General features: G+C 37.7%; 3 protein-coding genes across 6 annotated transcripts in view; 2 read left to right on the top strand and 1 right to left on the bottom strand.

Annotated features, from left to right (window-relative positions):
- Positions 1-18,310, bottom strand: part of LOC138322602 (G protein-activated inward rectifier potassium channel 3-like) — a 121,746-nt gene that overhangs the window by 52,523 nt on the left and 50,913 nt on the right. The window lies entirely within an intron of this gene.
- LOC138324183 (uncharacterized) lies at positions 11,544-12,236 on the top strand. Its single transcript, XM_069269263.1, has one exon. It carries the CDS (start codon positions 11,544-11,546, stop codon positions 12,234-12,236), a length of 693 nt encoding a protein of 230 aa, XP_069125364.1.
- On the top strand, positions 13,942-14,775 carry LOC138324182 (uncharacterized). Its single transcript, XM_069269262.1, has one exon. It carries the CDS (start codon positions 13,942-13,944, stop codon positions 14,773-14,775), a length of 834 nt encoding a protein of 277 aa, XP_069125363.1.

Genomic DNA, 18,310 nt, shown 5'->3' with positions numbered 1-18,310 from the left:
CAGCGATTTACATTATAGATGGCTATAAGGAATGGGTCTGAGCCTGAAGAAGGTTTATAGAGTACAGTGATGATATGACAGAGATTTACATTATAGATGGCTATAAGGAATGGGTCTGAGCTGAGCCTGAAGAAGGTTTATAGAGTACAGTGATGATATGACAGAGATTTACATTATTAGATGGCTATAAGGAATGGGAACAGTGATGATATGACAGAGATTTACATTAAAGATGGCTATAAGGAATGGGGTCTGAGCCTTGAAGAAGGTTTATAGAGTACAGTGATGATATGACAGAGATTTACATTATAGATGGCTATAAGGGAATGGGTCTGAGCCTGATAGGTTTATAGAGTACAGTGATGATATGACAGAGATTTACATTATAGATGGCTATAAGGAATGGGTCTGAGCCTGAAGAAGGTTTATAGAGTACAGTGATGATATGACAGAGATTTACATTATAGATGGCTATAAGGAATGGGTCTGAGCCTGAAGGTTTATAGAGTACAGTGATGATATGACAGAGATTTACATTATAGATGGCTATAAGGAATGGGTCTGAGCCTGAAGAAGGTTTATAGAGTACAGTGATGATATGACAGAGATTTACATTATAGATGGCTATAAGGAATGGGTCTGAGCCTGAAGGTTTATAGAGTACAGTGATGATATGACAGAGATTTACATTATAGATGGCTATAAGGAATGGGAACAGTGATAGAAGGTTTATAGATACAGAGATGACAGAGATTTACATTATAGATGGCTATAAGGAATGGGTCTGAGCCTGAAGAAGGTTTATAGAGTACAGTGATGATATGACAGAGATTTACATTATAGATGGCTATAAGGAATGGGAACAGTGATGATATGACAGAGATTTACATTATAGATGGCTATAAGGAATGGGAACAGTGATGATATGACAGAGATTTACATTATAGATGGCTATAAGGAATGGGTCTGAGCCTGAAGAAGGTTTATAGAGTACAGTGATGATATGACAGAGATTTACATTATAGATGGCTATAAGGAATGGGTCTGAGCCTGAAGAAGGTTTATAGAGTACAGTGATGATATGACAGAGATTTACATTATAGATGGCTATAAGGAATGGGTCTGAGCCTTAAGGAATGGGTGATGTGATGATATGACAGAGATTTACATTATAGATGGCTATAAGGAATGGGTCTGAGCCTGAAGGTTTATAGAGTACAGTGATGATATGACAGAGATTTACATTATAGATGGCTATAAGGAATGGGTCTGAGCCTGAAGAAGTTTATAGAGTACAGTGATGATATGACAGAGATTTACATTATAGATGGCTATAAGGAATGGGTCTGAGCCTGAAGAAGGTTTATAGAGTACAGTGATGATATGACAGAGATTTACATTATAGATGGCTATAAGGAATGGGTCTGATGACTGAGACAGAGATGATGATAAGAAGGTTTATAGAGTACAGTGATGATATGACAGAGATTTACATAGATGGCTATAAGGAATGGGTCTGAGCCTGACGAAGGTTTATAGAGTACAGTGATGATATGACAGAGATTTACATTATAGATGGCTATAAGGAATGGGTCTGAGCCTGAAGAAGAAGGTTTATAGAGTACAGTGATGATATGACAGAGATTTACATTATAGATGGCTATAAGGAATGGGAACAGTGATGATATGACAGAGATTTACATTATAGATGGCTATAAGGAATGGGTCTGAGCCTGAAGAAGGTTTATAGAGTACAGTGATGATATGACAGAGATTTACATTATAGATGGCTATAAGGAATGGGAACAGTGATGATATGACAGAGATTTACATTATAGATGGCTATAAGGAAGAAGAAAACAGTGATGATATGACAGAGATTTACATTATAGATGGCTATAAGGAATGGGTCTGAGTCTGAAGAAGGTTTATAGTACATTATAGATGGCTATAAGGAATGGGAACAGTGATGATATGACAGAGATTTACATTATAGATGGCTATAAGGAATGGGAACAGTGATGATATGACAGAGATTTACATTATAGATGGCTATAAGGAATGGGTCTGAGCCTGAAGAAGGTTTATAGAGTACAGTGATGATATGACAGAGATTTACATTATAGATGGCTATAAGGAATGGGTCTGAGCCTGAAGAAGGTTTATAGAGTACAGTGATGATATGACAGAGATTTACATTATAGATGGCTATAAGGAATGGGTCTGAGCCTGAAGAAGGTTTATAGAGTACAGTGATGATATGACAGAGATTTACATTATAGATGGCTATAAGGAATGGGTCTGAGCCTGAAGAAGTTTTATATAGAGTACAGTGATGATATGACAGAGATTTACATTATAGATGGCTATAAGGAATGGGTTTGAGCCTGAAGAAGGTTTATATAGAGTACAGTGATGATATGACAGAGATTTACATTATAGATGGCTATAAGGAATGGGTCTGAGCCTGAAGAAGGTTTATAGAGTACAGTGATGATATGACAGAGATTTACATTATAGATGGCTATAAGGAATGGGAACAGTGATGATATGACAGAGATTTACATTATAGATGGCTATAAGGAATGGGTCTGAGCCTGAAGAAGGTTTATAGAGTACAGTGATGATTATGACAGAGATTTACATTATAGATGGCTATAAGGAATGGGTTCTGAGCCTGAAGAAGGTTTATTGATATAGGACAGTAGATGGTTATAAGGAGAAATGATATGACAGAGATTTACATTATAGATGGCTATAAGGAATGGGTCTGAGCCTGAAGGTTTATAGAGTACAGTGATGATATGACAGAGATTTACATTATAGATGGCTATAAGGAATGGGTCTGAGCCTGAAGAAGTTTTGTATAGAGTACAGTGATAAGGAATGGGTCTGAGCCTGAAGAAGGTTTATAGAGTACAGTGATGATATGACAGAGATTTACATTATAGATGGCTATAAGGAATGGGTCTGAGCCTGAAGAAGGTTTATAGAGTACAGTGATGATATGACAGAGATTTACATTATAGATGGCTATAAGGAATGGGAACAGTGATGATATGACAGAGATTTACATTATAGATGGCTATAAGGAATGGGTCTGAGCCTGAAGAAGGTTTATAGAGTACAGTGATGAAATGACAGCGATTTACATTATAGATGGCTATAAGGAATGGGTCTGAGTCTGAAGAAGGTTTATATAGAGTACAGTGATGAAATGACAGGGTTAATATATTACCTGTTTGATTAGCACAGTTACTGCTGAAGGTGATCGATGAACAGCGCAAATAGTAAAGTGATTTAATTAATACCTGTGAACACTCAATAAACTAGTCCAGTCACATGATGTCCACAGAACATACCAGTAAAAACGTTCATATTACTCAAAGATGTCACAATAATAAATCTTTTCCCTGCTTTCCAAACTTTTTCAAACATACGAAATATAAAATTTGAGACAGCTCACTTTAGTACTTTCAGAGAAACAGTGGTTACAACAAACTTCTAAGATGTGTCTCTATACAACAGACACATTGCTAACAGCCTACACTGTGTCTCTATACAACATACACATTGCTAACAGCCTACACTGTGTCTCTATACAACATACACATTGCTAACAGCCTACACTGTGTCTCTATACAACATACACATTGCTAACAGCCTACACTGTGTCTCTATACAACATACACATTGCTAACAGCCTACACTGTGTCTCTATACAACATACACATTGCTAACAGCCTACACTGTGTCTCTACACACAACATACACATACAACATTTGCTAACAGCCTACACTGTGTCTCTATACTGTGTCTCTATACAACATACACACATTGCTAACAGCCTACACTGTGTCTCTACACATACAACAGACACACTTGCTACATTGCTAACGCACACTGTGTCTCTACAACTGTGTATACAACTGTGTCTCTATACAACATACACATTGCTAACAGCCTACACTGTGTCTCTATACAACAGACACATTGCTAACAGCCTACACTGTGTCTCTATACAACATACACATTGCTAACAGCCTACACTGTGTCTTTGTGCAACATACACATTATTTGAACCGTTTTCCTCTCAAACAATGATGAACTATATTTCACAAACAAGCATCAACCTCATAATTCATTTTACTTTAACTTCCAGATAACCAGAACATGTTCAAAATGATGAGTTAATATTGCCCTACCCCAATAAAACCTTCATTATGGCTATAAAACTGGAGATCTTTTTCTACAATCACCAGTCAGCACCACCTGGTGATGATAATCGATAGGTGCTGCCACCTACCTAATGTCATCTTGGGGTCATCTTGGGGTCATGTAGCAAAGGCAACCTATAACCCCTCTCCATTGTTCATTAGGAAACAGTTGTAACATCTTTGGTGGCCTTGGGATGGTTCTCATCCTTCATCTAATTTTATGGATGTTAGCAATCTATAGGTGGGCTAGCATTGATCCAATACAGACCAACCTATTACAAAGAAGCACTTACTATACTATCAATTCACAAAGAAAAAAAATTGACCTTTCCATCGCCGCTAATGGGAGGGTGATAGTGTCAGAGGGTAGTAAGTCTCCAGACTAATGTTACGTAATCTGTGTTCCAGTCCAACCTTATAACCAGATTTTCTTCCTTATCATCAATTCTCACAACTTCAGTCATCGGTTCTCACAATTTGTAATCAGTTCTCACAATTTGTAATCAGTTCTCACAATTTGTAATCAGTACTCACAACTTTAATAAGCAATTTCATATAACATAACAATAATTTGCAATGTGATTCAGCAAGCTCTTTCAACTTATAAGGTATCACAAGTAAATCAGACAAACAGCAAATACTGATTTTGTTGTACTAAGATATGTTTCTTGGCAGATACATACAGGTGCAAAAAAACAGGTATTTTCCTAAAATAGCACCGGTTGTGCAATTGGACATCTGATTTCATGATTTCACACACACGTCAAATTTTTAACGGTTTAAAGTTTGAAATTTTTGAGTTAAGTATCAGGTTAGTGTGTCTGACATATTTGACATTAGTTCAACTGGAAATTAATTATTTGTCCGAGTCATTCGTAATAGGACATTGCAACTGTACAACATATATAAAGAGCTTGGACCTGACACCAAGCTTTAGTGACTTCCCGTGGACCTGACACCAAGCTTTAGTGACTTCCCGTGGACCTGACACCGAGCTTTAGTGACTTCCCGTGGACCTGACACCGAGCTTTAGTGACTTCCCGTGGACCTGACACCAAGCTTTAGTGACTTCCCATGGACCCGACACCAAGCTTTAGTGACTTCCCGTGGACCTGACACCGAGCTTTAGTGACTTCCCGTGGACCTGACACCGAGCTTTAGTGACTTCCCGTGGACCTGACACCGAGCTTTAGTGACTTCCCGTGGACCTGACATCAAGCTTTAGTGACTTCCCGTGGACCTGACACCGAGCTTTAGTGACTTCCCGTGGACCTGACACTGAGCTTTAGTGACCTCACTATAGACTATAGACATTATGGTAGAGAGACAAGAGATTAACCATAAACAGGAACTGTCTGGTAACACAGTGATAGAAGTACATAAATAAAGACATTCCTTGCCCAGCTGACATAAAGAATCCTGTTTGTAGATGGGTGAGGATATTGGTAATATAGCACAACATTTATTTTCTAGCTGTCAGCAGAATAAACCTGAGCATGTTTCTAGTTTTTGGACCGACTTCCTCCCCACACATTCCACTACAATGACCTGTATAATTCTCCCAGTACTGCTCCCCTTCTCTGCCCATAGATCCCTATAAAGTGTTTAACTAGTGAACTGGTATACTATATCAACTAGTGAACTGTTATACTTTATCAACTAGTGAACTGTTATACTATATCAACTAGTGAACTGTTATACTATAACAACTAGTGAACTGTTATACTATATCAACTAGTGAACTGTTGTTATACTATATCAACTAGTGAACTGTTATACTATATCAACTAGTGAACTGTTATACTATATCAACTAGTGAACTGTTATACTATATCAACTAGTGAACTGTTATACTATATCAACTATTGAATTGTTATACTATATCAACTATTAAACTGTTATACTATATCAAATATTGAACTGTTATACTATGACACTTAGTGAACTGTTATACTATATCAACTAGTGAACTGTTATACTATAACAACTAGTGAACTATTATACTATATCAACTAGTGAACTGTTATACTATATCAACTAGTGAACTGTTATACTATATCAACTAGTGAACTGTTATACTATATCAACTATTAAACTGTTATACTATATCAACTAGTGAACTGTTATACTATATCAACTATTGAACTGGTATACTATATCAACTAGTGAACTGTTATACTATATCAACTATTGAACTGTTATACTATGACACTTAGTTAACTGTTATACTATTGCATATATACCTTTTGTAACTGCTCTGTATTCTATATTACTGCCATGTACTCTATATAAATGACTTTATACATTTGTAGTATAAGCCTAAGGTTTTATCTGCTGATCAAACATATGGAGCAATAGATTACAGATATTGTTTGTAAACACTGGTAATCAACCGTTGTTCAAATTAACCATTATTCTAATTAAGTTGTCTAATACACCAAAGACTGTGACAGGATTGGCTGGGTAACCAGCAGGTACATTGTGTAAACCGCTGACCCGTACTGACCTCTTTTGTCAATGTAATCCGGACTCTCATCACATCAATCACGTAGTAGTTATACAACTTTGTCAGGGTTATCTCCCTTTGCAGATTAATCATAATGCATTATATCGTATTAGAGTTGTCATAGGGTTATAATGTCTTCTAAAATCTGGTCTAACTTTGATTCAATGGTTATCATAATGATTTTTGTCTAACTATTATAAATATAAATATAATAAATGGAACTTAATACAGCAAATAGAGGACATTTGTGAGTTCTCTCCCTTTGATATTTGAAACAATGCATTACATAATATTGTTATTTAAAGTTCTCCCAGCACTGTTCAAGATCTGGCAGGCTATCGATTTATATAAGTACTTTTTATGACAGAGATTGGTAATTAAAGATAAGTTTCTTTTGATCAATATTATACCTTAAACTAGGCATATATCAGAGGTGGATCAGAACTTAATTATCTTAGAGTAACTGACAATAAAATTCTCTTACAAGGATAGGAAAAAATGAAAAAGATAATAATTTAAAAACTGAAAACTTGAGGTTGGAATGGATTATTTTGTTACCACCCTTAAAACCTGAATAAACAGTTATCTTCCTTGACCACTGAATCACCAGAATCACTTCCCTTAATTGTATTAACACTCAAATCCACAAAATTATCTCCATTAACAACAACTGAATCTATGGTTATCATCCTTGATACCTGAATCCACAGAGTTATCTTCCCTTAATCTCTTTCCTCAGATTCTCATTATAAGGATAACCTTGAGTTGCCAGAGGCAGCTGTCGACTTTAGACACAGCGAAGTAAAACAGGCCAGATTTCTATTCTGGATGCAGACAAATGACAGTAGCGACATACACCATGTACCTATGAAGCTCCACCCATTTCCTTAGCCAATTCATACCTTATTATTGAAATCTGGATACAACATTTACCTGTCCCACTGTCTGGTTACCTCTCTGTGACCAAACTTGATACCTACTAATTAGTATTAGCACACAAGGAAAGGTTTGGCAATGAAGCCTGGATCAGAGATAATTCACTGATATTACATTCCACAGAGGTAGAAGGTAATGGTCTATGTGTATCTGACACACATATAGATATAACACTAGGTATAGTCTATGTGTATCTGACACACATATAGATATAACACTAGGTATAGTCTATGTGTATCTGACTAGGTGTAGTCTATGTGTATCTGACACACATATAGATACAACACTAGGTATAGTCTATGTGTATCTGACACACATATAGATATAACACTAGGTATAGTCTATGTGTATCTGACACACATATAGATATAACACTAGGTATAGTCTATGTGTATCTGACACACATATAGATATAACACTAGGTATAGTCTATGTGTATCTGACACACATATAGATACAACACTAGGTATAGTCTATGTGTATCTGACACACATATAGATACAACACTAGGTATAGTCTATGTGTATCTGACACACATATAGATATAACACTAGGTATAGTCTATGTGTATCTGACACACATATAGATATAACACTAGGTATAGTCTATGTGTCTATGTGTATCTGACACACACATATAGATATAACACTAGGTATAGTCTATGTGTCTATGTGTATCTGACACACATATAGATATAACACTAGGTATAGTCTATGTGTATCTGACACACATATAGATATAACACTAGGTATAGTCTATGTGTATCTGACACACATATAGATATAACACTAGGTATAGTCTATGTGTATCTGACACACATATAGATATAACACTAGGTATAGTCTATGTGTATCTGACACACATATAGATATAACACTAGGTATAGTCTATGTGTATCTGACACACATATAGATATAACACTAGGTATAGTCTATGTGTATCTGACACACATATAGATACAAACCTAGGTATAGTCTATGTGTATCTGACACACATATAGATACAACACTAGGTATAGTCTATGTGTATCTGACACCACATATAGATATAACACTAGGTATAGTCTATGTGTATCTGACACACATATAGATATAACACTAGGTATAGTCTATGTGTATCTGACACACATATAGATACAACACTAGGTATAGTCTATGTGTATCTGACACACATATAGATATAACACTAGGTATAGTCTATGTGTATCTGACACACATATAGATATAACACTAGGTATAGTCTATGTGTATCTGACACACATATAGATATAACACTAGGTATAGTCTATGTGTATCTGACACACATATAGATATAACACTAGGTATAGTCTATGTGTATCTGACACACATATATAGATATAACACTAGGTATAGTCTATGTGTATCTGACACACATATAGATATAACACTAGGTATAGTCTATGTGTATCTGACACACATATAGATATAACACTAGGTATAGTCTATGTGTATCTGACACACATATAGATACAACACTAGGTATAGTCTATGTGTATCTGACACACATAGATAAACACTAGGTATAGTCTATGTGTATCTGACACACATATAGATATAACACTAGGTATAGTCTATGTGTATCTGACACACACATATAGATATAACACTAGGTATAGTCTATGTATCTGACACACATATAGATATACTGACACTAGTGTATCTATAGATACAACACTAGGTATAGTCTATGTGTATCTGACACACATATAGATACAACACTAGGTATAGTCTATGTGTATCTGACACACATATAGATATAACACTAGGTATAGTCTATGTGTATCTGACACACATATAGATACAACACTAGGTATAGTCTATGTGTATCTGACACACATATAGATATAACACTAGGTATAGTCTATGTGTATCTGACACACATATAGATACAACACTAGGTATAGTCTATGTGTATCTGACACACATATAGATATAACACACTAGGTATAGTCTATGTGTATCTGACACACATATAGATATAACACTAGGTATAGTCTATGTGTATCTGACACACATATAGATACAAACCTAGGTATAGTCTATGTGTATCTGACACACATATAGATACAACACTAGGTATAGTCTATGTGTATCTGACACACATATAGATATAACACTAGGTATAGTCTATGTGTATCTGACACACATATAGATACAACACTAGGTATAGTCTATGTGTATCTGACACACATATAGATACAACACTAGGTATAGTCTATGTGTATCTGACACACATATAGATACAACACTAGGTATAGTCTATGTGTATCTGACACACATATAGATACAACACTAGGTATAGTCTATGTGTATCTGACACACATATAGATATAACACTAGGTATAGTCTATGTGTATCTGACACACATATAGATACACCACTAGGTATAGTCTATGTGTATCTGACACACATATAGATACAACACTAGGTATAGTCTATGTGTATCTGACACACATATAGATATAACACTAGGTATAGTCTATGTGTATCTGACACACATATAGATATAACACACTAGGTATAGTCTATGTGTATCTGACACACATATAGATACAACACTAGGTATAGTCTAAATGTGTATATCTGACACACATATAGATACAACACTAGGTATAGTCTATGTGTATCTGACACACATATAGATATAACAACACTAGGTATAGTCTATGTGTATCTGACACACATATAGATACAACACTAGGTATAGTCTATGTGTATCTGACACACATATAGATACAACACTAGGTATAGTCTATGTGTATCTGACACACATATAGATATAACACTAGGTATAGTCTATGTGTATCTGACACACATATAGATACAACACTAGGTATAGTCTATGTGTATCTGACACACATATAGATATAACACTAGGTATAGTCTATGTGTATCTGACACACATATAGATACAACACTAGGTATAGTCTATGTGTATCTGACACACATATAGATATAACACTAGGTATAGTCTATGTGTATCTGACACACATATAGATACAACACTAGGTATAGTCTATGTGTATCTGACACACATATAGATATAACACTAGGTATAGTCTATGTGTATCTGACACACATATAGATACAACACTAGGTATAGTCTATGTGTATCTGACACACATATAGATACAACACTAGGTATAGTCTATGTGTATCTGACACACATATAGATACAACACTAGGTATAGTCTATGTGTATCTGACACACATATAGATACAAACCTAGGTATAGTCTATGTGTATCTGACACACATATAGATACAACACTAGGTATAGTCTATGTGTATCTGACACACATATAGATATAACACTAGGTATAGTCTATGTGTATCTGACACACATATAGATATAACACTAGGTATAGTCTATGTGTATCTGACACACATATAGATACAACACTAGGTATAGTCTATATGTATTGACCCTATGATAAACATAGGTATTCTATGTGTATCTGACACACATATAGATAAACACTAGGTATAGTCTATGTGTATCTGACACACATATAGATACACACCAGGTATAGTCTTACATGACTCTGATCTATATGTCCACTATACGAGGCCTGACACCTAGCTACTTACATCACTCTGATCTCAATGTCCACTATACAGGCCTGACACCTAGCACTTACATCATACTCTGATCTCAATGTCCACTATACAAGGCCTGACACCTAGCTCTTACATCACTCTGATCTCAATGTCCACTATACAAGGCCTGACACCTAGCTCTTACATCACTCTGATCTCAATGTCCACTATACAAGGCCTGACACCTAGCTCTTACATCACTCTGATCTCAATGTCCACTATACAAGAGGCCTGACACCTAGCTCTTACATCACTCTGATCTCAATGTCCATTATACAAGGCCTGACACCTAGCTCTTACATCACTCTGATCTCAATGTCCACTATACGAGGCCTGACACCTAGCTCTTACATCACTCTGATCTCAATGTCCATTATACGAGGCCTGACACCTAGCTCTTACATCACTCTGATCTCAATGTCCACTATACAAGGCCTGACACCTAGCTCTTACATCACTCTGATCTCAATGTCCACTATACAAGGCCTGACACCTAGCTCTTACATCACTCTCATCTCAATGTCCACTATACAAGGCCTGACACCTAGCTCTTACATCACTCTGATCTCAATGTCCACTATACAAGGCCTGACACCTAGCTCTTACATCACTCTGATCTCAATGTCCACTATACAAGGCCTGACACCTAGCTCTTACATCACTCTGATCTCAATGTCCACTTTACAAGGCCTGACACCTAGCTCTTACATCACTCTGATCTCAATGTCCACTATACGAGGCCTGACACCTAGCTCTTACATCACTCTGATCTCAATGTCCACTATACGAGGCCTGACACCTAGCTCTTACATCACTCTGATCTCAATGTCCACTATACAAGGCCTGACACCTAGCTCTTACATCACTCTGATCTCAATGTCCACTATACAAGGCCTGACACCTAGCTCTTACATCACTCTGATCTCAATGTCCATTATACGAAGGCCTGACACCTAGCTCTTACATCACTCTGATCTCAATGTCCACTATACGAGGCCTGACACCTAGCTCTTACATCACTCTGATCTCAATGTCCACTATACAAGGCCTGACACCTAGCTCTTACATCACTCTGATCTCAATGTCCACTATACAAGGCCTGACACCTAGCTCTTACATCACTCTGATCTCAATGTCCACTATACAGGCCTGACACCTAGCTCTTACATCACTCTGATCTCAATGTCCACTATACAAGGCCTGACACCTAGCTCTTACATCACTCTGATCTCAATGTCCACTATACAAGGCCTGACACCTAGCTCTTACATCACTCTGATCTCAATGTCCACTATACAAGGGCCTGACACCTAGCTCTTACATCACTCTGATCTCAATGTCCACTATACGAGGCCTGACACCTAGCTCTTACATCACTCTGATCTCAATGTCCACTATACAAGGCCTGACACCTAGCTCTTACATCACTCTGATCTCAATGTCCACTATATAAGGCCTGACACCTAGCTCTTACATCACTCTGATCTCAATGTCCACTATACAAGGCCTGACACCTAGCTCTTACATCACTCTGATCTCAATGTCCACTATATAAGGCCTGACACCTAGCTCTTACATCACTCTGATCTCAATGTCCACTATACGAGGCCTGACACCTAGCTCTTACATCACTCTGATCTCAATGTCCACTATACGAGGCCTGACACCTAGCTCTTACATCACTCTGATCTCAATGTCCACTATACAAGGCCTGACACCTAGCTCTTACATCACTCTGATCTCAATGTCCACTATACAAGGCCTGACACCTAGCTCTTACATCACTCTGATCTCAATGTCCACTATACAAGGCCTGACACCTAGCTCTTACATCACTCTGATCTCAATGTCCACTATACACGAGGCCTGACACCTAGCTCTTACATCACTCTGATCTCAATGTCCACTATATAAGGCCTGACACCTAGCTCTTACATCACTCTGATCTCAATGTCCACTATACAAGGCCTGACACCTAGCTCTTACATCACTCTGATCTCAATGTCCACTATATAAGGCCTGACACCTAGCTCTTACATCACTCTGATCTCAATGTCCACTATAGAGGCCTGACACCTAGCTCTTACATCACTCTGATCTCAATGTCCACTATACAAGGCCTGACACCTAGCTCTTACATCACTCTGATCTCAATGTCCACTATACAAGGCCTGACACCTAGCTCTTACATCACTCTGATCTCAATGTCCACTATACAAGGCCTGACACCTAGCTCTTACATCACTCTGATCTCAATGTCCACTATACAAGGCCTGACACCTAGCTCTTACATCACTCTGATCTCAATGTCCACTATACAAGGCCTGACACCTAGCTCTTACATCACTCTGATCTCAATGTCCACTATACAAGGCCTGACACCTAGCTCTTACATCACTCTGATCTCAATGTCCACTATATAAGGCCTGACACCTAGCTCTTACATCACTCTGATCTCAAATGTCCACTATACAAGGCCTGACACCTAGCTCTTACATCACTCTGATCTCAATGTCCACTATACAGGCCTGACACCTAGCTCTTACATCACTCTGATCTCAATGTCCACTATACAAGGCCTGACACCTAGCTCTTACATCACTCTGATCTCAATGTCCACTATACAGGCCTGACACCTAGCTCTTACATCACTCTGATCTCAATGTCCACTATACAAGGCCTGACACCTAGCTCTTACATCACTCTGATCTCAATGTCCACTATACAAGGCCTGACACCTAGCTCTTACATCACTCTGATCTCAATGTCCACTATACAAGGCCTGACACCTAGCTCTTACATCACTCTGATCTCAATGTCCACTATACGAGGCCTGACACCTAGCTCTTACATCACTCTGATCTCAATGTCCACTATACGAGGCCTGACACCTAGCTCTTATATCACTATGATATCAATGTCCACTATACGAGGCCTGACACCTAGCTCTTACATCACTCTGATCTCAATGTCCACCATACAAGGCCTGACACCTAGCTCTTACATCACTCTGATCTCAATGTCCACTATACAAGGCCTGGCACCTAGCTCTTACATCATTGTGATCTCAATGTCCATTACACGAGGCCTGGCACCTAGATCTTACATCACTCTGATCTCAATGTCCACTATACAAAGCCTGACACCAAGCTTTTACATCACTCTGATCTCAATGTCCACTATACGAGGCCTGACACCTAGCTCTTACATCACTCTGATCTCAATGTCCATTATACGAGGCCTGACACCTAGCTCTTACATCACTCTGATCTCAATGTCCACTATACAAGGCCTGACACCTAGCTCTTACATCACTCTGATCTCAATGTCCACTATACAAGGCCTGACACCTAGCTCTTACATCACTCTGATCTCAATGTCCACTATACAAGGCCTGACACCTAGCTCTTACATCACTCTGATCTCAATGTCCACTATACAAGGCCTGACACCTAGCTCTTACATCACTCTGATCTCAATGTCCATATACACCTAGCTCTTACATCACTCTGATCTCAATGTCCACTATACAAGGCCTGACACCTAGCTCTTACATCACTCTGATCTCAATGTCCACTATACAAGGCCTGACACCTAGCTTTACATCACTCTGATCTCAATGTCCACTATACAAGGCCTGACACCTAGCTCTTACATCACTCTGATCTCAATGTCCACTATACAAGGCCTGACACCTAGCTCTTACATCACTCTGATCTCAATGTCCACTATACAAGGCCTGACACCTAGCTCTTACATCACTCTGATCTCAATGTCCACTATACAGGCCTGACACCTAGCTCTTACATCACTGTGATCTCAATGTCCACTATACAAGGCCTGACACCTAGCTCTTACATCACTCTGATCTCAATGTCCACTATACAAGGCCTGACACCTAGCTCTTACATCACTCTGATCTCAATGTCCACTATACAAGGCCTGACACCAAGCTCTTACATCACTCTGATCTCAATGTCCACTATACGAGGCCTGACACCTAGCTCTTACATCACTCTGATCTCAATGTCCACTATACAAGACCTGGTACCTAGCTCTTACATCACTCTGATCTCAATGTCCACTATACAAGGCCTGACACCTAGCTCTTACATCATACTGATCTTAATGTCCACTATAGCAGGCCTGACACCTAGCTCTTACATCACTCTGATGTCCACTATAGGACCTTGAGAGAAGTGACTATTGAAATGATATTTAAGTTATGAAATTTCATTACCTCCACTTGACAGCCTACTTCCAACCTTAGCATACAGTTAGTCAGTTATTGTATGATTTCTTGTTAATCAGGAGTTGGCTTTGCTTCACTTGGGTGCTATAATTCACTTATAACTCGATAACTATACAATATTTACATACAACCTTGAGTGTGCATAAAAGTGACCTCATTAAATAACATTTTGAGAGATTAGCAGTGTATTAATCCCCAGACAGGAGTCTGTAGGGCCACACTGTTAAACAAGATATAAATCCTCAATATCAAAAACTTGGTAAACACCACATAATAATTAAGTTGTCAAGAAAATCAGAATTAGACTCTGTGTACATAACATATGTCCTAATCACCAAGTAAAATCAGAATTAGACTCTGTGTACATAACATATGTCCTAATCACCAAGTAAAATCAGAATCAGACTCTGTGTACATAACATATGTCCTAATCACCAAGTAAAATCAGAATTAGACTCTGTGTACATAACATATGTCCTTATCACCAAGTAAAATCAGAATTAGACTCTGTGTACATAACATATGTCCTAATCACCAAGTAAAATCAGAATTAGACTCTGTGTACATAACATATGTCCTAATCACCAAGTAAAATCAGAATTAGACTCTGTGTACATAACATATGTCCTAATCACCAAGTAAAATCAGAATTAGACTCTGTGTACATAACATATGTCCTAATCACCAAGTAAAATCAGAATTAGACTCTGTGTACATAACATATGTCCTAATCACCAAGTAAAATCAGAATTAGACTCTGTGTACATAACATATGTCCTAATCACCAAGTAAAATCAGAATTAGACTCTGTGTACATAACATATGTCCTAATCACCAAGTAAAATCAGAATTAGACTCTGTGTACATAACATATGTCCTAATCACCAAGTAAAATCAGAATTAGACTCTGTGTACATAACATATGTCCTAATCACCAAGTAAAATCAGAATTAGACTCTGTGTACATAACATATGTCCTAATCACCAAGTAAAATCAGAATTAGACTCCGTGTACATAACATATGTCCTAATCACCAAGTAAAATCAGAATTAGACTCTGTGTACATAACATATGTCCTAATCACCAAGTAAAATCAGAATTAGACTCTGTGTACATAACATATGTCCTTATCACCAAGTAAAATCAGAATTAGACTCTGTGTACATAACATATGTCCTAATCACCAAGTAAAATCAGAATTAGACCCTGTGTACATAACATATGTCCTTATCACCAAGTAAAATCAGAATTAGACTCTGTGTACATAACATATGTCCTTATCACCAAGTAAAATCAGAATTAGACTCCGTGTACATAACATATATCCTAATCACCAAGTAAAATCAGAATTAGACTCTGTGTACATAACATATGTCCTAATCACCAAGTAACCTGATGTACTTGACATAATAATAGTTATATGAAACACAGGTACATATACATTTTACAAACGATGATGTGTTGCATCCACAACCTATAAAGCTGAGAAATTCTGTATTACACTAGTGTATTACAGTTTCAATTGATTGAGTCAATAGTATCATGTGTTATAGGAAGTCACTGCTGCACGCCCACATATCTTTGGGGAAGCTTTTTGTTGACACAGGGTTTGTAATATGAAATGGCTGAGAGGACACTGTCAATGTAAAGATCACTGGTACTGTGAGACAAAACATATGTAATCAGCTGCTGAATCAGTTCAATACAGACCTGGATAACAACAGTACAAAATGTCTCAAAATAAACAATGTCTCAAAATAAACAATGTCACAAAATAAACAATGTCTCAAAATAAACAATGTCACAAAATAAACAATGTCACAAAATAAACAATGTCACAAAATAAACAATGTCGCAAAAAAAACAATGTCTCAAAAAAAAAACAATGTCACAAAATAATTAATGTCTCAAAATAAACAATGTCTCAAAATAAACAATGTCTCAAATAAACAATGTTAAAAAATAAGCAATGTCACAAAATAAACAATGTCACAAAATAAACAATGTCATAAAATAAACAATGTCTCAAAATAAATAATGTCACAAAATAAGGAAAACAATATCACACAATAAACACTGTCACAAAATATAAGGAAAACAATGTCACACTGTCCCCTGTACATCTATAGAAGAGTAGGGGACATTGCTTTGGAGGGGCCAGGACAATTATACTATACAGCACCACACCACACTGTCCCCTGTACATCTATAGAAGAGTAGGGGACCTTGCTGTGGAGGGGCCAGGACAATTATACTATACAGCCCCACACCACACTGTCCCCTGTACATCTATAGAAGAGTAGGGGACATCGTTGTGGAGGGGCCAGGACAATTATACCATACAGCACCACACCACACTGTCCCCTGTACATCTAAAGAAGAGTAGGGGACATCGTTGTGGAGGGGACAGGACAATTATACCATACAGCACCACACCACACTGTCCCCTGTACATCTAAAGAAGAGTAGGGGACATCGTTGTGGAGGGGACAGGACAATTATACCATACAGCACCACACCACACTGTCCCCTGTACATCTATAGAAGAGTAGGGGACCTTGCTGTGGAGGGGCCAGGACAATTATACTATACAGCACCACACCACACTGTCCCCTGTACATCTATAGAAGAGTAGGGGACATCGTTGTGGAGGGGCCAGGACAATTATACCATACAGCACCACACCACACTGTCCCCTGTACATCTAAAGAAGAGTAGGGGACATCGTTGTGGAGGGGACAGGACAATTATACCATACAGCACCACACCACACTGTCC

Source organism: Argopecten irradians, chromosome 5, assembly GCF_041381155.1.
Source record: "Argopecten irradians isolate NY chromosome 5, Ai_NY, whole genome shotgun sequence".
Taxonomy (NCBI): domain Eukaryota; kingdom Metazoa; phylum Mollusca; class Bivalvia; order Pectinida; family Pectinidae; genus Argopecten; species Argopecten irradians.
This window is presented reverse-complemented; position numbering and strand designations above follow the sequence as displayed.